This window comes from Pelodiscus sinensis, chromosome 2 (assembly GCF_052426305.1).
Source record: "Pelodiscus sinensis isolate ZL-2025 chromosome 2, ASM5242630v1, whole genome shotgun sequence".
Taxonomy (NCBI): Eukaryota; Metazoa; Chordata; order Testudines; family Trionychidae; genus Pelodiscus; species Pelodiscus sinensis.
Window position 1 is genome coordinate 250,419,564 of NC_143053.1, and position 22,644 is coordinate 250,442,207.

At 49.1% G+C, this 22,644-nt stretch overlaps 1 protein-coding gene across 8 annotated transcripts in view; it reads left to right on the top strand.

The window, feature by feature from the left end:
* LOC102454880 (mitogen-activated protein kinase kinase kinase 3-like) overlaps nt 1-22,644 on the top strand; it is a 121,780-nt gene that overhangs the window by 64,881 nt on the left and 34,255 nt on the right. For 4 of the 8 annotated variants that reach the window (XM_075922866.2, XM_006120566.5, XM_006120564.5 and 1 more), the window contains 4 exons: nt 10,582-10,625; nt 11,665-11,764; nt 19,776-19,889; nt 21,834-21,942. In XM_075922866.2, the coding sequence (XP_075778981.1) occupies nt 10,582-10,625; nt 11,665-11,764; nt 19,776-19,889; nt 21,834-21,942 (367 nt within the window). The remainder of the gene's footprint in view (nt 1-10,581; nt 10,626-11,664; nt 11,765-19,775; nt 19,890-21,833; nt 21,943-22,644) is intronic. The other 4 variants (XM_075922865.2, XM_006120565.5, XM_089776803.1 and 1 more) reach the window with 3 other exon arrangements.

The window sequence follows — 22,644 nt, forward strand, 5'->3', positions numbered from 1 at the left end:
TTTAGTTCCAAAGCTGTGTTCAGTCACTGTTCAGCTGTAAACTTTTGAAAGAACAGCAATAATGTTTTGTTCAGAGTTATGAACAACCGCGGTTCCTGAGGTGTTTGTAACTCTGCAGTTCTACTGTACTACTTTCATCATGTTGTCAACAGTAGATCTCAAAGCATATTGCTCTGTTTGCTCCAATTTGTGTTTGGGGAAACTGAGGCACGTGGCAATGAAGTGAGAAGAACCCACTGCTCCAGTCACTAGTTGTCACTGACCCATGCACTGCACATTGTGCCTTCCTTTAAACTGCAGATCTGTGGGAGAGGTACATGAGAATCTTGCGCCCTGAGCTTGTGGGTGTGTGTAGTCCATGGGATAGGAAGTGTTGGGTATAATTTCTGAAACCCAGACCTTAGTGCTCTGTGCTATGTAAATCTAAAATACTGTGGAGAGGCTAACCTGGACCCAGGCAAAATACCCTCCGCGGGCAGGATCTGGCTGGTGAAGCTGACAGATCTGGTCCACAGATACAGCAGGGAGCATCAGGCAGACTCCCTGCCTGCCTTCCTCCCCACTGCTGAGAAAAGTGGCCATTACAGCATTGTGGGGCTCTGTTTGAATAGCTGTGAGCCCGGGGGAGGGGAAGAGGCTTCAGGCACTATACCTCCCCCCAGCACAATCCCATTGGCTGGAAACCAGCCAATGGGAGCTGCCTGTTATCATTAGGTAGCTTGCAAAGTGCCCTTTCCCTCTTTCCTCTGGCTTGTAGCTGTTCAAAAACCACCTGGCCCCTGCAGCCCGTGCTGGATGGGGGCAGACAGGGTGTCTGCTTGAGAAGGCTGCTGGGTGGGAGTTAAGCAGGTACATCTCCCCGCCAGAGCCTGCCTCTGACACCGAAACCCCCTGCACCCCAATCCCCTGCTCTAGGTCACAATCCAAACCCCTACGCCCCCTCCTGCATTCTAGTCCTCATCCACAGGTCATAGTCCCCTCTTGCCCAAAGTCAAACCCAAACACCTGCACTCTAGTCTCCTAACCTAGGTCATAACTGCCTCCTACGCCCAAACTCCCGGACCCCACACCCTCTCCTGCACCCCAGTCCCCTACCTCGAGCTCCCTTCTGCACCCAACTTCCATTCCAGACCTGCACCACCTCCATTAATATAGAGGAGTGCAACCCTTGACCACTTTCCAAATTCTTGGAATGCCCCTCCCCCCATCAAAAATTATTGCCCACCCCTAGGCTAACCTATTATCTGCCCTTCGCCAAGCAGGCCACTTCCACCTTACCATGGGCTTCTGAGCTAACCGCACATTGTGCCTTCCCCCATGAAGGGAAAGGGCTGAGATGAACAGGGAGAGATAAAAAACTGAATTGTTGAACCAATCTGGCAACTAGAAGTGTGGGGTATCCATGCAGATAATTCCTAATGCTGAGGATTAGTCATGTCCTATTGTGGTTTAGGGACATGGTCCAGATGTCTGGATTGTAATGTTTTGTTGCTAAAAACAGGGGAAAGTGTAGAAAAAATCCAAACAAAGTATAAGTGAATGAGTGAGTCGGGAAGCCCCCTTGTCTGTGTTGGAAGACTGAGTTCAGTTTGTTTGGGCTTCAGAGGTTTAGAAGGGAACCCATTGCTTCCTGGCCTCACAAAGTGTAGCTAGTACTGTACCAGTTGAATGCAGCAGTGCCCAGTGAATTTCAAAACTAGTGCGTGGAGAGAGAGGAAAACAATATGCCCTACACCCTACCAGGCAGTACATGAAGGAGCCACCTGTCAACAAATACAGAAACCACCCACAAGAGGAAAGGGACAGAAATCAGGCGGAAACTTTAGCAGAGCACTAACAGCTTCTAGAGCGGGTTTTTCATCTGGACATTTTAAGAGTTTTATAAACAAGGGTCAGTGCCATATCACCATTTTACAGAAGGGGAAACTGAGGCAGAGTGACCTATCCTAGGTCAAACATCAGGCCAGTGGCAGAACTGGAAATAGAATGTCTCCCAGGCCATTACACTAGTGCACAATAAGGGGAAGAGAATTCCAGAGTCCTGGGGCTTTAACAATGATGGTGACGGCTCTTATCTGAAATTTTTAACACCAGACTGTCAGCAGGTCCATACCCATCAATCTTGTTTGCTACAGAGGAACGTGAAGCAAGCAGCACTTCTACCTGTGGCCTAAATTATTGAAGGCATTAGGCCAAGATTGCCAAGTAACTCGTGATTTTGGGTGCCAACTGTTGATGCCTTTTAAGAGGTTCAGATATTCAGAGGCTGGGACACCCTGTAAGGTGCATTCCAGATCAGTAACTGCTTTTGTGAATAGTGGCTTTAAAAAAAATAACAGGACATGTCAGATCAGACCGAATACCCTGAGCTGTTCCAAATTTTGCAAAAGGCACTGTTAGAACGGGTTGGTCCAACGCCTTTGAATATGCCTTAAATGAGGGAAAAGGGAGGGGACATTCAGAAATCTTGCAAAATGAAGTCTCTATTGGCTGAACCAAACCCTCACATCTGAACATTCTTGAACTTCAGGATGTTTGAATGTCAACCCAGATCTACCTTAGCTCTGTTTCAAGCTTCCATTACTGTAGCATTTGACCACATCTTGACTTTCAGTGTGTTTATCCCATAGCACCCTGGGAGCCAGGAAAGTGCTAGAGCATGGAATTAAATCCAGGTCTCAGGACTCCTGGTCCAGTACCCAAACCACTGGGCCATTCTTCCTCCAAGCTTTGGGTCTTTCACCTGTCTCTGACTAAGGGCGAGACTTCAAATCGCAGTCACTGAACTATTTGAATACTACTTAGTAGAGTTATCTTTGTCTCTCTCCCAGGCTGCTGCAGGGGAATGCATTAGTCTGCAGTCTAATGCCGCCACCAGACTGTTCCACTCTTCATTACACATTGTACCTCCCAGCTTCTGGTCCAGTTTGGACATGCACCCCAACCCGATGTGTCTCCCAGCTCTGAGTGAGACCTCTCTAGCTGGGAGCTGAGAGTGCTCCCAGCAGGATCTGTAGTCTGTTCATTCTAAGCCATTTCCATTTGAGGCTTGACTGTGTGCTGCGGTGTGGGGTTTGTATGTCTTTTATTACAAAAGCAGACTGCTCTTTAGGGAACTCTGCATAAGATCATGACTCATCTCCTTTGGAAGCACTTTTTCCATTTCCCAACATTTCTCCTAATCTAACCCAGTGAGGGTGGCTGCTTTTCACAGGGAAAGACAGAGGAAGGCAACGTAGAGTTTGGCTCATCTCACCAGGGTGTGTGTTCTTTAGCTGGACGAGTTCTAGTTAGGAGAAGTTGATCCATTTACCCCTCGCTGGCCTACAGGAGTTGGTGTGGAAGAGACTTCACAGTCCCTGCCAATCATTCCCATTTGTATCTGACTTGCTGTGGGCTGCAGCTAGATTTGCTTCAACATTTTTTTTCTCAGAAACCAAGAGGTTTCAGCCCTCTCTTTAATTAGCATCTTTAAGGAAGAGGTCAACCAAAAACTGGAAAGTTTGTGACATGCTTGAGGTTGCCACAGTGACTTGTTAAATTTTTCCTTTTAAGGCAACCTAGGTCAGTGAGTGAGCTGCATGAGTGGCCCTCCTTCTCAGTGGGCCACAGGATATAAATTGGTCATGTGCATTAACTGGGGGCCCAAGGATAAGTTTAAATACATTAATTCATGACCTGCTGAATGTTTCAAAACAAGTAGAAATACTTTAATCCTTCATATAGTAATAGAACAGTTACCAGCTTCAAATACTAAAAAAGAAAACATTTACACTTGCATCAAATCCCTGCCCAGCCTCTTCTCCCAAGTGCGTCCTCTCCCTGTTCCTCCCTCTCCCTCACAGCGCTTCCGGAGCGCCATGAATCAGCTGATTCGTGGCACTCAAACTCTGAGAGGGAGGAGGAGGAGGAAGGAAGAGACACAAATCAGTTGATTCATGGAGCTTCGGATGTACTGGGAGGAAAAGGGAGGAGAGTAGGTAAAGGTGGAGCCCTCAGTGCATGAGAGGCGTGGGGCAAATGAGGAGTGCACAGACTGCACATGGAACCCTGATGGGCCACGTGCAGCCGTGTAGGCTACAGGTTGCCCATCACTGTTTTAAGGTGTTTGGAAGGTAGCAATTGAAATATCGGAAACATTTGTTATCTATGCAGGAGTGGCCTGAGGCCGGCTGTGGCAGCTGGCGCCCCAGGCGGAAGGCACGATCGGCGCCCCTGCCTGCATGACCGTCAATGGCTGTGACGTAATCATTGGGCGCCCGGGTGCCCAGTGACATCATCATTGGGTGCCCCAGGCTGGTGGCACCTTAGGCGACTGCCGAATCTGCCTAGGCTCATGGGCCGCCCCTGTATCTGTTACAGGGAAACACTAATAGCAATACCTTGGAGGAGAGTGGTCAGAAATCAAGAGAACTTGATATTTCCTGTCACTTTTATTTACGGATTTATTATTAATTGTATCTTAAAACGGAGGCCAGAGACTCCATCCAAGATCGGGTCCCCATTCTGTTAAGTGCTGTACCAACACTCACGAGGGAAGATCATCGCTGCAAATGGTGGATCTTCTGGCATTCGATTTAGCGGGTCTAGTAAAGATCTGCTAAATCAAATGCTGATGATGCCCCCGTTGGTGCTGGTACCCCTTGCTGTTGCAAGGAGTGGAGGAAGGCAATGAGAGCTTTTTTTCTCATCGATCTCCTGATGTGGGACCAGCGCCAAATTTCGGCTTAAGATGTATCGACACCAGCTACATTATTTATTTAAGCTGGAATTGTGCATTTTGAGCTGGCCTTCCCCCATTGTATAGACCTGGCCTTGGAGCCTGTTTATAGCAGGGTAAAAGGTGTCTTTTTAAAACTCTAGTGTAGATTCAAGTTTTTGCTACCACAGATTTTCCTGCATGACATCAGGCAGCTTATGCCTACATTGCCCTCAAGGGTGTGGTTGCAGTTCTCATAGGCACACCTCAGCTGGCTTTGTTCTAGCTAGCGTGGGTGCCAGCAGCAGCAAAAACTTGTCTCCTGTGCACAGCCCTGCCCAGGATTCTAAAGCAGCTGCCATAACTACGCTGTAAGTGTTCCTTAAGCTAGCTTTGATCTAGTTACCTGCCTCCTGACTGCAGCGTGGGCCTTCCCAATGTCTTTGGGCCTCAGTTCTCTCCTTCTGTAAATGGAAGTAACCGCACTGCCTGCCCTCGCAGGCTAAACACATTGGGAAGTGCTCCGATGCAGTGGTAATGCGGGCCATATAAATATCCTGTGCAAATGGGATTTGGGCAGTATAACCGGAGCTGTATTTTTATATGGGTATGCTTGTACTGATCACTATTATAAATCGTTCTAGTGGCAGTTCTCCTATGGACCATCTCTGACTAATGTCTTAGGTGTCATGCTAGAAGGTAGATTTTTGAGGCAAGGGGAAAGCTCTGTGATGCAGAGGACAACTTGTCCCATATCAGATTATCAGGGTCAGTTGTTTGGTGTATGTGTCCCTCCCGGATGCGTTCCCAGCTCTGTGCAGTCCCTGGCTTAGCAGACCTCGCTAATATGCCATGTGGTTAAGTGCTGGAGGCTAGAATGGAGGCTTCAGTAGCGTTGCAGCAGACTTTGATATTTCACATAAAGAAACTCCGTGACGGAGACACTCGGCCAGGTTGATTGCCACCTAGGCATAGTCTCCGCTCCATGGTTACAGGTAGACTGTTGCGAGTTCCTACTAGCAAGGAATAGGTCAGTCCTCAGTAGGAGTTTCTGTCGCTCTCCAGGCCGTGTCAAGAATTAAGGCAAAATACCCTGAATTTATAGGTATTAGTTTGTCTCCACCTAACTTACACACCAAGTACATATGATGAACTTCATATTTTCTGTCCATTACTTCTCCTTGTTCCTAATATTTTGAACAAAACATCCCTATTCATTATACTGTCAAGCCATCTTACCTTGCACTAGATTGGCATGTAGCTGTACTTGGTGACATCTGTCTAGTTCACTAGCAACAACTTTGCAAAATGTATATACTGGCCAGTGAATTTGTAAGCGTGGACTTGAACATGTGGTCTGACTTTGGTTCACTACATTTGGTTTAGGCCTGAGATCCAGCACCAGTCACTCTGTGTTGGGTGCATGTTTGTGGAACAAAGCCTCTCTAAAAATGTTTGTGCTACAAGAAGATATGAGACATATATGAGTGATCATTACAGGGCTTAGATTAAAGTCAACTGTCTGCTACCACAACAGACAGCTTAGTGTGAAAGAAAAGATAAGGTGATCTGCATTTTGTGCCACTGACCTGCTGTGTGACCTTAGGCCAGTCATTTGCCAGCTCTGTGCCTCAGTTTCCCTATTGTTAACATTTTGAGAACATAATACTAATAATATTGGCTGAAAAAAGGAGTATTGTTGTAAATAGTTGAGGGGTATTTTGGTCAAAGGAATTATTTGATAGGAAAAAAAACGAAATTTTGTTCAACTCTAATACCTGCCTATTAAAGTCCTTTGAACTCTGGGGAGGAAACACTCGAGATCCAAGTATTATTAGTTAGTAAGTCCCAGTATGGTTGCCCCTTGTTTTCCTAAATGTAGCATTTGCTTTTCTGCCACTTCATCTTTTCTTCTGCACTGCCCAATACCTCAGGTTGAATGGAAGAGAGTCAAGTGACATGGAATACCTGACACATGGCGCTCAATTCATTAGGAAATCTCAACTTTCCAAAGGAGGCAGTGTCGCATGGCAGAGGTGAACACGGTAGTGCAGCGTCATAGGAGAGTGCCGGGGTTCTTGTATAGCTTCTCAGCTACATGCAAAAGACTCGTGATCTACCTCTGAATATTTGCAGAGTGCATTGAGATCCTGGTATGAATGGTGCTATAATTGCCAGAGTTGTAAAAAAGTTGTTTAAAATGTAACCGTGTAATGGTTTTGCCCACAAAAGCTCATGGTACTATACGTATATTTCGTTAGTTTCTAAAGTGCCACAGGACTACTTGTTGTTTTTAAGTTAAAGACTAATAGGGCTACCCCCCTGTGGCCCATTATTTTATGTTTTAGTGGGGGTTTTTATAGATGTAGCTTCACATTCAAAGTGTTTTTCTCCAATGTACTCTGCTTGTTTATGTTTCTTTCTTCACAAGTAGAGCACAATTTATGTGGTGTGTTATTGTTGGCTGCTGTCTGCGGAAGATCAGCCTTGTTGTTGTTGTTAATGTGGAAGAAAAAGATGCAGCCAGGGTGTGTGTTTCTCTCTCTCGCCGTGCTTTTACAAGTGTGTGTTTGACATTTTCCAGCAGTGAGCTGTTTTTTAACTTACTGGTCTGAGAAACTCTTTTGGTCTGAGAAACTGTTTTGCTCAGCATAAATCTGTATTAGGCTCCAAATCAACACAGCATTCGAGCATGTGTTTGCTGAAGTGAGGCAGAAATTGCATGGACTTTACTCTCGTGTCTTCCACTGCACAAGTAGGGTGAAGCTTCTGACCCTGATTTGCTTCTCACATAGAGCGTAGCTCAGAGGTGGGCAACTTATGGCCCGAGAGCCACATGCGGCAGATTGGGGTTCTATGTGTGGCTCTTAAGACGTTTTGTTAACTGTTGCCCTTGTGCAACGTTGCCAGACTCTTCTGGTTTTTGTCTGTGTAGTTTTTTTTTCCCCTGCCTGTATTACTGAAGTGACACGCACCTAAAGCAAGGGCACGTGAACTGAGGCGCATGCTGATGATGCACCATATTGACAGCGAGTGCCATGTGATCCCTCTGCATCCAATCAAAGCACTGCTGTGGTTCAGTCAGCAAATTCTAGGTGCACAAGCCCAGTGAGCAAAACTGCCCTATCCCAGGAGGCCATCTTGGTCTTAAGAATCTTGTGGCCCACTGAGATGGAGGGCCCCTCATGCGGCCCACTCACTAGCCTAGGTTGCCCATCACTGGTGTGACTCCACTGATTTCCAGGGAGTGAATCCTGCTGTGAGAGAGAAGTGACTCAGCTAAGCCCTGTACATTGGTGTTTACCTATTGGGATGGGCCCTGGCCCAGCCGGCAGAGGGGTGCATAATCCAAGCTCTGGTCCATATTTTGCAGTTGGCTGCTGCCTCTAGAAAGGCTCTGAACCCAAACTCTTGAACCCGAAACAGTTTTACCTCCATCCTCTGAATGTTGGGATGTTTGAAACCCATTTGTTCCCCACTTAGAGCTGTCTCTCATTTGGGTGCTTTCGATACAGGCCACACTCTTAGTGTTGCAGAAGCTGGCTTGAGAGAGACAGTGATGGGTGAAATGTAAGTATCACACACCTGGAATTCTCATGGGAACTCACTGCTCAATGCATTCTTGGTGCTTTTCCTTCTAGTACTGGCTGTTCACTTACTGGGAGAAGAGGCCTTTCGGGGATATTTTAGCTTTTGAGGTTCCAAACTGGAAATAAACAATCCCCTCTTTTCCTGAAGCTTCACATATTGGTAGCGGGTGTTCTTGATGATTCTAAACTGGCTCACCTCTCCCTGTGCTGTGCGCTAGCTCTGCAAACATGGCTTTTAGGGGTACAGCCTCAGCTCAGCAATATTCCTGGATTTCCGTGTGTGTTGCGTTACTTGCGACCTCTCAGGAACTGGCCTTTTAAAAATAACCCTCCTGAGCAGCTAGCTCTGGGTTGGAGACAAACCCATTTTAGCTCTGCCTTCCTTCTGCAGGGTGAGAGAGTGGAAACTGTGCCTTCATGCTCTGGAAATGCAGAGTGAGCGATAAGAAGCATGCTTAGGAAGTGGTGCCACCCACCCATTCAGGAGTTATCCTTTTCAGGAGCTGGGAGTATGCAACTGATTCTTCATTGGTGCTCCACCCGCTCTCAGCCTGTGCTCGAGTGGAGGTGGGGCGTGCATTTGTTGCTAATTGAAAAAAAAATCATTAGTTGAACGTGTATCAGGGGAGGACAGGCTAGGACTAGAACTCCTCTGATTCATTGGCTCCCCTTTGAATCCCAGTATTTCCAAGTGCAGTGGGGTGAGAGGGGCAGGATGGCTATATGCGTAGTGCTCTGCACCAGAGCTGCAGCCATCTGGGCAGGAGCAGTAGAACATGCCTAAAAGTGTGAGGAGGGTAGGGGCCCACCAGCACTGGAACCGTGGCCCCTCCTCCTTATGCTGCCTTTTCTCCTGAGTCTCATTCGCTTCCTGTTGCTCACACTTATGGCTGATGATAAAGTGATGCGGCCATGCCCTCCCCCCGTTCTGGCACCCCTGATCTGGGGTCAGTTGCCTGTTCTGGTATAGACTCCCTGGGTAGTGTTGGCTAAGTCACTTATTCTCTGTGTGTTGGGGCCAAGTCAGAGATGGCTGGGTGTGGTGATTGCAACAGGAGTTGGAACAGGAGTTGGAGTTGCAACAGGAGTTGGAGTTAAGTCAGGTCAAGGGTCCGAGATGGAGTCAATCAGTTTGAGGGTTGGGATTGGAGCCGGAGTTAGAGAGCCACTGGCTGGAAGTAGGTTCAGAGACTAGAAGCAAGAATCAGGAACAGGTCAGGAAAGCAGGATCCAGGAGTCCAGCAAGAAAATGGAGCCCTGCATTAGAGCCAGGTAGTGTCCAGTTGTGCAGACTTCCCAAGCCCCTCTTTGGGTTTACATAGAGCGCCTGACCAATCGGCATTCACATGTTCCTCCCACCAAGCCTAGGGAATCTGGCCTGATGTAACTTCAGATTTCATGGTTTCTCCTGCTCAGTCAGTCAGCAGTAAACCTCTGGATAGAAGCAGAGCAGCAAATGATGACCAGGAAATCTGTTAGGACAGTTTGCCTGGCTTCCGCAGCAGTGGGGCAAGGGGAATACTCGCTCGGCTCCACCCTTTGTCTGCCTTGCTTATAAACTTATTAGGGTGGGGAGCCTCTCTGACTTCTAGCCTAATGGGTCCTTGATTTTCATCTCGATCCTAGGTGGAAGACAAGGGTGTGCGTGCGTGCGTGCGTGCGCGTACAATGCTCTGAGCATTGGGCCTGAGGTTTGGATTGGATTCTGTAGGTTATGCCATAACTCATCAAAGCTATCACCATCAGCTAGGGCTGGATGGATGTTACAAGCTAGTATCATATTCCTTATTCTTTATTCCTTATGCATTGCTGTGCTTTACCCTGCCGGTGGCTTTATTTCAGTAGATGAAGGGCTCTGAGAACTTTTGTTGAAAAGGACACTATGGGTAAAACTTTCCAAAGCACTTAAAAGCCTGAAGATCTGGCGTCCCCTTTACTTTCTGTCAGGCTTAAGTCACTTCTGAAAATGGGAGTGTATTGCCAAAGTTTTTGAAGGGCTTCTGCAAATGTCACCTTCCATAAATGTACCTTGTTAAACCAAGTTGATGAGTGGAGTAGCTTTGGAGGCGAGTCATGAACTGTTAATGGAGGTTCTGTTTGTTTACGCAGAAGTTTATCACATTGTGGGCCAAGTACAGTTTTCAGAGGTGAGCACAGAGCTCCCATTGATGTACTTGCCTTGTATTGATTTTTACACCCCGAAGGCAATGGTGGCTTGCAGTGGACTTTGATCACCTCTATTTCAATTAGCTCTCAAGATCCCGTGTGTCTAACTGATTTCCTCTCTTTCAGCAGCGGAATGCCAGGATCAAGTTTGAATATGATGGAGAGAAAAGGTGCGTTCCTGACCCATTCCCATGCTTCCCTTGGTGCCAGGGGGCAAAGGGCCTCTTGCTCACCCTCACCTGAAAGTGTGACTCCCTGTGAAAGCCGTGAGAGCTTGGCATGGGAGAGGCCTGTGAATTTAGCCATAAGTGTTTCCTGGGACTTGTCCACAGGCAGATTAGCTCCTAGCTGTGATTCATTAAATGCCACTCATCAGTAGCTTTAATCTCAGGCTCCAGTGAATATAACTGGACTTCAGGCCTCCCTGCATCAGTGTATCCTTCGATTAGCAGCCTGTCACACTCGCTTGGGAGAGCCAGATTCTGGGCACAGGTCCCACAATAACAGAGCAGGGATTTGAAGACTTCCTGCCCTCCCTGCCTGACGACGATGTGGAAGGCTCCCAGCCTGTGGGCGGGCCCGGAGACAACGGCAGAGCAGGAGACTTGGGAGAGTCAGGATCTCTCAGGCTGAGGTGCCAGATAACTAGTGCATTATGAACCAAGAGGATTAGCGAATACACCATAGTGCATCTCCGAGGGTAGGACTATCTGAAGTCAGTGGGCATTTGCATCCGAAGGTGGAATGGCCTAGGACTCACGGTATAACATCCGACCATCTACTGCAGTTCAGTACTGCTCACCCTCGCCACGGAGGTGACAGACCACAAAGAAAACTGGCCGGAGTGGCACCTCTGCTAAATGTAGGCAGTGGTGTGCTGCTGGGCTGGATCCTGCCTTGTGGAGGACCTATACACCATAGAGAGGGACTAGGCTGCAGCTCAGAGCCTCAGAAGGATCTTGGTAGGGTCGGCCTGGCTTCCTTGGGGTAGAAAGTTCCTTGGGTAGCACAGATAGCTACAACCACATTAGCAAAGAGCAGGATCTGTGCTCCCCAGCCATCTATAGCTGTTCGGAGGCAGGGGAGGAGGGGAAGTAGCTAATTAGCATGACAGCATAAGAATACAAGTCCTTGCTTCAGAAAGGTGACCGTTTAATCCAACTACCCACGTGACACTTGTGCTGTTGATTTTTCTGTATGTATGCACAGGATTCTCCAGTTTCCAAGGCCAATCAAATTCAAAGAAGTGCTACAGAAGGTCATGGATGCTTTTGGGCAGATGATGGATTTGCACTATGCGAACAATGAGGTACTAAGCTGTTTGTGTTTACACTCTGGCAGGGTCCCAGGTTCAGACTTCTAGAGAGTGGTTTATTCCTAATCCTCTAATGTGAGGACAGAACATAGCAATGGGAGGGAGGGCAGTCCTTCCTGGTGTTTTCTGGCCTGCTTAGTGCACCATTAGTGTCCTTAGTAGCGGCTCCGTGATAAGATTCTAACTGAACTGTGTCTAGACACCAGAAGAGGGGAGCGGTAGCTAACTTTGCTCTCTCAAAGCAACGTAAGCACAGGCTGGTGGAGGGTGGAGCCCCAAACCAAACAGTCCACCCCCTCAGATGAGGGAGGGTTCACAGAACCCATAACTTAACTGACAGACAGCTTTGGAGAATTAAATGCTCTGGTTACCTACAGGATGGGCAGCACAGTCAGCAGCCTTCTCCACCAATGCGCCTGGTCTGAGGGGGCAGCTGTAGGAGTGATTCACCACACCCCAAGGGTTGCTGCTGAGGGTGTCAGCAAACACTGTTTGTATGTAATGCAGTAGCTGAGGCTGCCAGTTAATACCCCGACGATGCAATGTGAGCACCTCATAGGATCATAGAATACTAGAACGGGAAGGAACCTCAAGAGGTCACTAAGTCCCATCCACTGGCCTCACGCTGCCCTTCTCACTAGGAACTAGGCTGCAGCCTTTAAATTAGTTTCATGTGCCCCATTGAGGAGGTGCCGGATGGGGTGGATTGGAGGTCACTGCTGAATCTGGGCTGACTTGAACCTGTGCCCCGACAGCAGAAGAGGTAAGGAGGCTTGTCCTTCCACCCCTTGTGGTGCGCTAGTTCAGCGAGTAAGTGTGCCCCATGGGCCAGCGCTGAATTCCCTTTCGAGGGAGCTTCCCAGCTCCCAGGCATGTTCAGGTAGCCGTTTTCATACGCTTCCCAGTGTGTGTTTCTGTGGCCGACACTGCAACCCAGTGCAAGCGTCAGCGCTACCATCATCCGCCACCAGTGTGTGGACTCATGCGTTTTAAGGCCCAAAGAATTGGACCCAGAACTTAATTTATAATGCAAGAGGTGCCGGGGATTAAGCGACTTTTTTACTTTCCTAACGGATGCAGCGAGCCACAGAGAGGCCAGGGCTATGAACTGCCAAGCAGGAAGGTGGTTGAGCCCTGGTACAAATTAAGCAGTGAGTGTACCCTAATTAGGGTCTGTGTTTATCACAGAGGTTGCAGTCACAGATTCCAGTGACTTTCCATAGTCTTTGTGACTTCAGTCCCCGGGCTGCCCAAGTAGCTGGCTCCGAGGCCAGCTACACACTGGCCACTTGTGGAGCAGCTCCACTGCCAGCTCGGGTGGCCCAGGGGACAACTACACTGACCACTACTCGAGCAGCAGTGGGTCGCAGGACCCAGAGACCACCCAAACTGGGGCAGCTGCAGCTGGCCCTGGGGACCACCCAAGCAGCAGTCTGTCATGGGGGATGGTCAGAGCAGCCATTGCTTGGAGACACCTGACCGCAGTCCTGGGGTGGTCAGAGCAGCTGGTACTCGGTGGCTCCCAGCAGCTGGAACCGCTGGATCTGCTGACCCCCACAGCAGCAGGTTCTGTGGGGCATGCCCCCCTTAGATTTAGGATTATTTATAGTATAAGTCATAAGCAGATCATGTGCCATGATTTTTTATTACCCGTGACCTGTCCGTGACTTCTAAGCAAAATACCCTTGACTAAATCATACCCTTAACCCTGACCATCTTATCCTCAATTAACGCATACCAGGGCATTACTTACTTAGCATCACATACCATGCTTTGCGAGGTCCCCATCAAAAGCTCAGAAGGGGCAGACTATGAGTTTCCTTCACGTCTGGTCCCCCTGTTAAAGAGAAGGTCAGCCCATGGGGGTTGTTCCTACAGTCACCCGGGCGCTCGTACTCTGTGCTTAAGGCGGGGAGGGCAAAAAGTTTTGAAGAGGGGCCACTTGAAAATTTTTGGAGGTTGTCGTGGGCCACCCTGGAAGAGGCGGGGCCTTGGGCAGAAGGGGTGGGGCATTTAAATAGCAGGAGTTGAAATGGCTCCCCTGTATCACGTTAGCGGAGGAAGGGGCGGAGCTGTGAGCCCTTTCAACTCCTGCTATTTCTAGGGCTCTCTGCTCCCGGCCTCACTGCTAGTCCATTGCCTGGGAGCTGGGACGCGAGAGCCCTTTCAACTGCTTCTATTTGAAGAGCTTGTGCCTTCCTATGGCTGTTGCCTGGCAGCTGCGGGGTCATGCAAGCCCTTTAAATAGAAGCTGTTGAAAGGGCTTGTGCGTCCTGGCTCCCAGGCAACACATTAGGGACGGGGCCAAGAACTGCCATGTGGGCCAGATAAAAGAGCTAGGTGGGCCGAATCTGGTCTGCCGAGAGACTCTTGCCCTCTCCTGGCTTAAGGCAAAATCTGCTTTGCTTGTGAAGCAGAGCTGGTCAAAATGTTTAATTCAGAACTTTATTTTGGTGAAAAATTGTGTGTTTAGTTAAAAAAAAAAATCTGTGGGAAGTAACCAATTTCAATGAAAATTTTCAGGATTCTCTTGGAGAACTTTGGGCATGTCCAGTTGTTTGACAGAACCCCAAAAACTTGTGAAGAAAAAGTTGACAAACCTTTTTTGTTTTCATGGAAACTTTCTGCAAGAAGAAAAACAACCACCAACTCTACTAGACTGTCTGATTCACATCCCATTGGCTTGAAATGGAAAGCAAAGAAACCCGCAGCCTGCCTGCTCATGTATAAAAGAGTCGTTAGGGGGCCCTAATTAAAGTACAAATGAAAAACACATTTCCTTTTTCCTTTGCAGAGTGAGATCAGACCAACAAATAGAAACTCTCACGTTTAGGGTCATGCCATTGAAGGGGTTTCTGCCAGGATTCCATTTGCATAAATACACGTTTACTTGCATAAATGACTTGCATATGTGATTGTGTGTGTGTGTGTGTGTGTGTGTGTGTGTGCTCTGAATCCATTTGAACATGCCTTGTCACCTGGTTTTTGCATGCACAAATTGTGCAAGTGATGCTGCTGCTCATGATAAATGTCTAACACTACAACAGAATTGGCCCTCTAGACTGTAGCTTTTAATATAGCCAGAAATGTAACACATTTTCTAATCTTGGGCATTCTTTGATAGTCCCTGCTGGAAAAAACCTGTATGGAATTCTCCAGCAGTGAGTCATTTCATTCCAGGTTTCTTTCCACTGAAAGACTTGCAACAGGACCAAACAGAAGTTTATGGAATAGACTGTACCCTTTCCTAGGGAATGCCTTCCTGGGTTTTTTGCAAAGCAAAACCAAGGGGCTGCTGCGACCTTTAGAACTAATAAATAATTGCAAGGATAAGAATGGGCTTAGATTTACAGACAGAAAAAGAAATAGTCTCTGTGTGAGAATTAGGGTTGTAAAAATGTGTTTGAAAATGTAACCATGTAACCGCTAAAAATCATAATGGTTACACAGTTACATGCCTTAGAGTTGAAAGGGCTCTCGCAGCAACCCATTAGCAGCGAGGCTCGGAGCTGGGAGCCCTCGAAATAACAGGAGTTGAAAGGGCTTACAGCTCCCCCCTGCTAATGTGCTGCAGGGGAGGCAGGAGGCGTTTCAATGCCTGCTATTTAAATGCCACACCCCTTCTGCCTGAGGTCCCACCTCTTCCGGGTCAGCCTGCAACCACTTCAGAAAATTTTGCATGTCCATGGCACACTGTGTCTGGGCTAAGAGCGTACTCTGGGCCAAATTCTGTTCTTGATTACAACAGCATAAAAAGTGGGTTGTGCCCAGGAGAAAACTCATGATGCTATTTATATATTTTTGTTAGTCTCTAAGGCAGTGGTTCCCAACGCGGCGCCCGCCGGGGCATTCGTGGGCGCCCGCCGACAACCTGGGCTGGTCCCACCCCAGGTGCACGGGAGGCGCCGGCGCTGGGTGCGTGGCGCTCGGGCGGCCTCAGCCCCGGGACACATGCGGGTGCTCGGGCGCGCGGTGCTCGAGCGGTGCCGGCCCCAGGCGCGTGGCTCGGGCGGCAGCACCGGACCCAGGCCCACGGCACAAGGCGCTCGGGCAGCCCCGGCCCTAGGGCACACGCCGGCGCCGGGTACGAGGGCATCCCAGTCCCCTGGCGTGTCCCTGGACGCATGGCCCCGCTCCCGGGCGCCCGGCACATGAGTGGCCCCCACCTCCCGGGCTCCCGGGAGCCTCTAAAGGTTGGGGACCACTGCTCTAAGGTACTGCAGGACCATTGGTTTTTTTTGTTTGTTTGTTTGTTTTGCAAATCTAGAGTAATTCCACTCCCTTGAGAGCAGCCTTTGGCCTTTTTTTCATGAACGCCCTTTATTACATTCTTGAAGATTTACCCAGCATTCCTTCCTTTTTGTTTCTCTTCATTTAAATCATTGTTCTGAAGTGGGACCAGGCTGAGGGTTTCAGTGTGCAGGCTGCCCTGGAAAGGGGACTACCCCAGCCCTCTCTCACTGCAGCAGCACGGGGCCAGGTGAGATGCCCCTGTCCATGACTGCTGCAGTGGGTGCAGCCAGGGGAGGGGTGCATGTGCTCCGGCTGGGACAGGTCCCTTGCACTCCCCTGCCAGAGTGAGGAATGGAGCAAACTGTGTGCTTTCCTCTCACTCCCTGATAAAGAGCAACATCCAGCAATTCCCCCACTCTTTAAATTGGGGCAAGAACTGTCTGTCCCCATATGCTTGTACTGCACCTTTCACAATAGGAGCCCAAAGGGCTACTGCAGTGTAAATAATAAGTGAACAGTCTCACTTCCTCACTTTTTTTTTTTTTTAGCTCTATGTAAAGTGCAGTGGATTGGAAACTTAGCTCCCGTAGTAGCAAATGAGACATGCCATTCATGAGTGTAGAAGGGAGCACCAGCAAGTTCGTAAGCAGCCTTCTGTAACGTTTCTCGCTCTTTCCTACCTGTCTTCGTAGTTACCCAGTTTATAGATAGAAAAAGCAAAGCCGCAGCCTTGCTGCTGAGTTTGTAATCTGCCAGTTAGTGCCTAGGCTGTGTGCATGCGCCCGTCTGTCTATATTTAGTGTCTATTGGAACCCCTGTTCCCAGAATCCATGAATACAGCAGCCTGGATGCTAAATGGAGCAAAATCCATTTGCCAGATGTGGGTGATCAGTAAAGCCAAGCTAAATACTGTATTCCCTCTGCTCCAGAGGAGGGCAATTTTGGCTTGATGCTTTTGGCATGCCTAGGCAGGCCTGTGAATGGATTAATGATGTGGTAGTAGAAGGAGACACCATGACCTACAGAACAGTTTGTTCAAAGCTGCGGCCGAGGGAATGCAGTTTGGAAAATATGAGAGGAGCTGGGTGAAGGGGAATACCTGATGGGTTGAGGGCCACATTCCTCTCTTGGAGGAAATCAGTAGGAGTGTAAGGATGCAGAGTTGCCCTGTGCATTTTGCAGTGAGGCAGCCTGAACCACTATAAAGCAGACATTTAAGTGCGAGGCTGATCCTGCTCCTAACTACACAGCTGCATTGAAGTCAATGAAACCTCCATGCGCACATCTGAAAGCAGGACTTGGCTTGACTCCAATCAGTATTTTGGGTTTACAAGAGACTGTGGGTAGCTTTTCTGCTTGATACACATGCAGCATTCCCATTGACCTCAGTGAGTTTGAGCACTGCCATCCAAGCTAGAATAGTAAGGAATGATGGTCCCGTGTTAGGGCCTGGGTCTGGCTTGTGGAAAGTCTGGGTTCAATTCCTTGCCCTATCATAAACTTCCTGTGTGACCTTGGGCAAGTCACTTAAGCTTAGATTTTGAATAGGAATTAGTTGCTTAAATTCCTCTAAATATCTGATTGTCTCTGTTTCCCATCTGTAAAATGGTTACTATGGTAATGGGGGCCCTATAGGTACCTAAGAGACAGACTTACATAGCAGAGCTGTGGTTCTTGGCCTCTTGTAGCAACTGTAGCAGTTTCCCAGACTGAGACAGCTGTACAAGGTCCCTCCAGTCCATAGCATAGTTGGAGCGGCTGTCCCAGGCCCTGCACTTCTGGAAGCCCTGTGGCAGCTGCCTAAACCGTCCCATGGATGGGAGGCACTCAAAGAAGTTACAAGGGCCTGGCGCAGGGTGGCAGCAGGGAGGTCTCCCCCGTGCACTCACTGTGGTGGCATGATCTGGAGTGGCCTGGCAGCCTTCTCTGCTCTGCCACGCCACCCTCTCCCCATCTCTGTGCCCTGAAACAGAGTGCCCCGGCCCTAAAGCACTCTGCTTCCTTTCACTGTAATCCCCCGACTCGCGTTGATCAGGGGAAAGGACAAGGGGGCATGGGTGAAGCAGGGCAAGGCTTGTGGAAAGGGATTGAGGGGGGTGGAGCAGGGGCAGAGCCTGTAATGGGGGGGCAGCCCCAGACCCTCCCCCTCTCTTCTCCAGGGACAACCCTGCCTACAGCTTCCCATTCACCTGTTTGTTCAGTGTGCGTGCAGTCAGGTAATCAGGGATGTATTGACCTGTGGGCCAGCCCCTGACCCCATGACAGCAGTACGTCCGATGCCACTCCAGTGATGAGACACAAGTGGTTTTTCCTCCCATCTTATTATGTGGGTTTTAATCTGATCTGGTCGCATTGGTTGCTGTGGCCACATGGTGATCTGTGGTTCCATGAACAATGGGCCCGCCTTCTCCAGAGGTGTTGGCTGAGCACCTACAGCTCCCGTTATTGTCAATCAGACGTTACTGGCAGCCATAAGTACTTGAAGGGCTGGAGGGGAGACCCCACTGTGCACCGCATGGCACGCCACAAAGCAATGTGAGGGCAGCATTACTGGTTAAATACTATGGTGTCTTGAGCTTTCTTACAGCCAGGACTTTGTCTTGCCCACTCTGTGGATTTGCTGCAGCTGAAAGGCTAGTGGATCCCGCAGGGAGCTGAACCTGTGGCCCTGGTGGAGAGAGGTATCTTAGTATTTCACATGTAGGAGCTAGGCCTTGTCTACCATTGGGACTAGCCCTGGTGGTTCCGAGTGGTGCCCAGCTGTGAGGGTAGCTGCACCACAGCAAGCTCTTAGTGTGCACAGATGAGGATGATATCAATTGACTTGGCATCTGTGCAGTTTCCACCCGCTTGAGGTCAGGGTAAGCTGAGTTGGTACAAATCACAACTGATATTGGCCGTGCCTGGACACACCTGAGGTTTGCACAGATGCAGCTACTTCAGTGTCACTTGAAATTGCCCAGCATAGACAAAGCCTTAGATCAGTTAGGCTGCTAAAGGGGAAGTTTGACTCAAGATAAGCAGCTCCAGCCAGGTTAATTATGTAGCTGGAGTCAACGTGCTTTGATTCGAGTTTTCCCGCTTTCCCCACAGCGTGGGCCAATGGGGAGCAAATGTTCCTGTCACTTCCCTTACTCCATGCAACAGTGGGTGTAGGAGGGGGTGTGGGGAGTGCCCTCTGAGTTTGATTTAGCAGGTCTTTATTAGACCTGCTGAATCAAACTCCAGAAGATCCATTTTGGCAGCGTCAGTCTTCTATGGAGTAAAGAGATGGCCTAAGACTGAGCCATATCCACCCGTAGCCTTGTCCACATAAGCAGCCCTAGCTCTGTATCTGGTTAGCCAATGCACAGTTGAGCATCAGCAGCATATGGGGATCTAAGGACACTCGGAAGGGGAGCCGGGATGATCACTGCCAACAGTCAGGCATCTGGGGAATGCTGGTAGTTTGGAGGCACTGACTGACTAGTAATGATTCTTCTGAGCCTTCTGGTTTTTCCACTGGCTGGATCACTGATGCGGGCTTTTGTTCTTTGAGAGCATTGTTGTTATAATTGTATCCTGTTCCTCTATTGATGGGGTCTGGGATTTTAATATTTTCTTCTCTGAATGCTCTGGGGTGCTAGACTCTCCTTCCCCTCCCCTGTCCCAGGATTGCAGCCTGAATCCCCGCTGTTCTCCAGCTTTCTGTGTGCGGCATTAAGTTTTTACTTTCCTTGTTTACCCGGTTTGTGACGCTGCCATGCTCCGGTGTGTGTTCCATCCCTTCCAGCTCCTGATCCCGCTGAAATCGCAGGAAGACTTGGACCGCGCAGTGGAGCACTTGGACCTTAGCCCTTCTCTGAAGAGCCTGAGGGTGGTTGTGAAGGCTCCAAGGAAAGCGAACGTGAGCCCTTTAGCTTTGTTCCTTTTTGTGCAGAGCGAGCTGCACTATTGTTGTCGGGGGAGTGGAAAGGAGACGTGCTGTCCTAGGGGTGGCCGCTTGTAGCGGTCTGAGTTGGCATGAGGCTGCCTTCCATTCGTAGGTCTCTGCTCTGAAATCCCTCCTGTCGGCAGTGCAGTATAAATGCTCCGGTGCTGTCTGAGAGGCAGGCTTGGGTGCTGGGGCAATAGATGCCTTATCGATCCTGGAGACAGACAGCAAGTGTATGTCCTGTGACTGGACAGACACACTGTGTATATCTTCCAGGGGGCTCCTGTGCGGCCTGCAGGGGAGTGTTTGTGTGAGCCATTATCCTGCGCTCAGACCCTGGAATATCAGTCTCGTTCTATGGCCACGCAGGGCCAGATTGCATGGGATTTTAGAGAAAGCACAGTAAGTTCTCTCCCCTTTGCCCATCCTGCATGGCAGACAGAGCAAGCGCAGGCTCTGCACCTGGGACAGAACAGGGACTGGTCCCGCTGCGTGAGGCCGGATGACACACCAAAGGAGCAGAACGAAGAACAAACTTTCCATCCAATGGGACACTGCAGACTGCCATGTCCCTGCAAATCCTCTGCACTTGTGCCTAGTAGAGTGAACCGCACCCACACTGGGTGTCCTGCTGAGAGGCACTGTCTGGATCTGTACATGTGCAGATGCATCCTGCCAAAGCATGAGCCGCACTGAGCATGCTCTCTGTGCACTGTCTCATGGGACAGCTGTACAATCCTAAGACACTGGCCATTTCACACGGGTGCTGATTGCTCTCCTCTCCCATGGACTTGATGGGAACCTGAGAGAGCTCTGCACTTCTGCAGGTGTCCAGGACCTTGCAGTATAGAACCAGAAAAGAGAATTGAACTGGGTGTCTCAAGTCCTAGGCTAGCACCCGAGTCATTAGACCTTCCTTCCTTGTATCATTCCAGGGCACCTCCTGCTGGCCAGCCTGTAGACTGCAGAAGGCCCTGCTGCTAGGACAGGGCAGCTGAGTTAGTGAGATACTGAGGCATGCCAGTGTGGAACAGACTGGGCAATGGCTAAGTCTCCCAACATTTTTTCATATGCTCTTCCTTGTACTATAAAATTGTACATGCTGTGACCCAGCTGAATGTCAGGACCACTGCTTTCTGAGGGCAATGTACGAATTTTCCCTAAAAACAGCATGGTTATTAAAGCACCATATTGCCTAGGTGTGGCAGTTACCACCTTACTGGATATGCAGTTCCTGTTTCCTTATTATTTTTGTCCATCTGTCAGTTTTTCTTTCAAGTCCATCAATGGCTATTAGCCAGGATGGGCGGGAATGGTGTCCCTAGCCTCTGTTTGCCAAAATCTGGGAATGGATAAGAGGAGAGGGATCACTTGATGGTTACCTGTTCTGTTCACTGCCTTGGGGGCACCTGCAATTGGAAGACAGGATACTGGGCTAGATGGACCTTTGGTCCGATCCAGTACCGTTCTTACGTTCTTAAGTCCCAGTTCTCCAGATGAATCCGTGCAAATGGAACCTTACACTGCATGGAGTTTCAGTAAAGTCCAGGGTGTTTTGCAAGGGTCTGGATCTGACCGAAGGAATGGGGTCTGATATCGTAAACGTTTTGGGGCAGAGACCTTCCCTTTCCTATCTGGAAATAATACATTGTAGGTGCTACCAGAGAGAAATAATATGACTTGTTTCATAATCTTTTTATTTATCCTTGGTAACCAAGATCTGATGTTTCTGTGTTGAATAAATGAATAGGCAGTGTAATTAATAATAATTAATTTACCCTCTCTGAGTTGGTTCGTGTGGTAACCTCAGTACGTGGCGGTAGTCACCAAATGCTGTCGTTTTTGTGAGACCGTCTGGAAAGGTACAACTCCCGGCATGGGGCAGAGTGTAACCGTTCCTTTTCTCTGATTTTTTAGTTTCTCCAGCCCAACAGTAAGCAGCATGAAATGAGAATATCTAAGTCCATGGGTGACATCATGGGGTCCCTGTGTAAAGACGCTGAGAGGACGCGGAAGTATTCAACAGGTGAGTGAAAGGCGATGGGCGTAGGTTCCCTGCAGACCGCTGCTGGTTCTTTGCAGGCCAGCCATACCCCTCCCCCTATCCCTGTGGTTCGTTTTTGTCTCCTGACACTTTTGTATCTGGGCAGGGCACTGAAGGCTCAGTGTAGTAAGGGTCTAGGACTCGATCTAGGGGAAAAGTTGTGCTGGCTGAACTGGTGTGTGCATAGCTGCCCTGCCTGGACTGGAGAGGAGCCCTCTCAGTCACCTTGTTTCAGAGCCAGAAAAAGTGCAGTGTTCCTGGTTTGGCTGGAAGGGAAAACCCATGTAGCTGTAGAGGAATCCAATGAATTCAGTGCTGCTGAGTTTGATCAAGGCCTGGGACAGGGAGGACTCTGAGGAAGCTCAGTCTTCTCAAGTGTTTGCATTAACTGTTCTCTCCCATTTTCTTGACTTTTGAATTCTGCTTCACTCCCTTCTGTCAGCAAGGAAGAAATAACGAGACTGAGCGAGCTGGGGTTTGGCAGCTCCCGTGTTCGAATCCCAGCTCTGCCCCTGAAGTGAAACCAGTCACATTCCCCCCTCAGTTCTGCTGGCCTCAGTACAGTCACCAGTGAGAGAGGAGACCCTGCCTCCTTTTGTAACTCTAGAGGTGTGTCTGAACCTCTCTTGACCCACATGGTGAAAGGTACTTTCCTCCCTGAAGTGTTGTGAGAATGAATGTGTG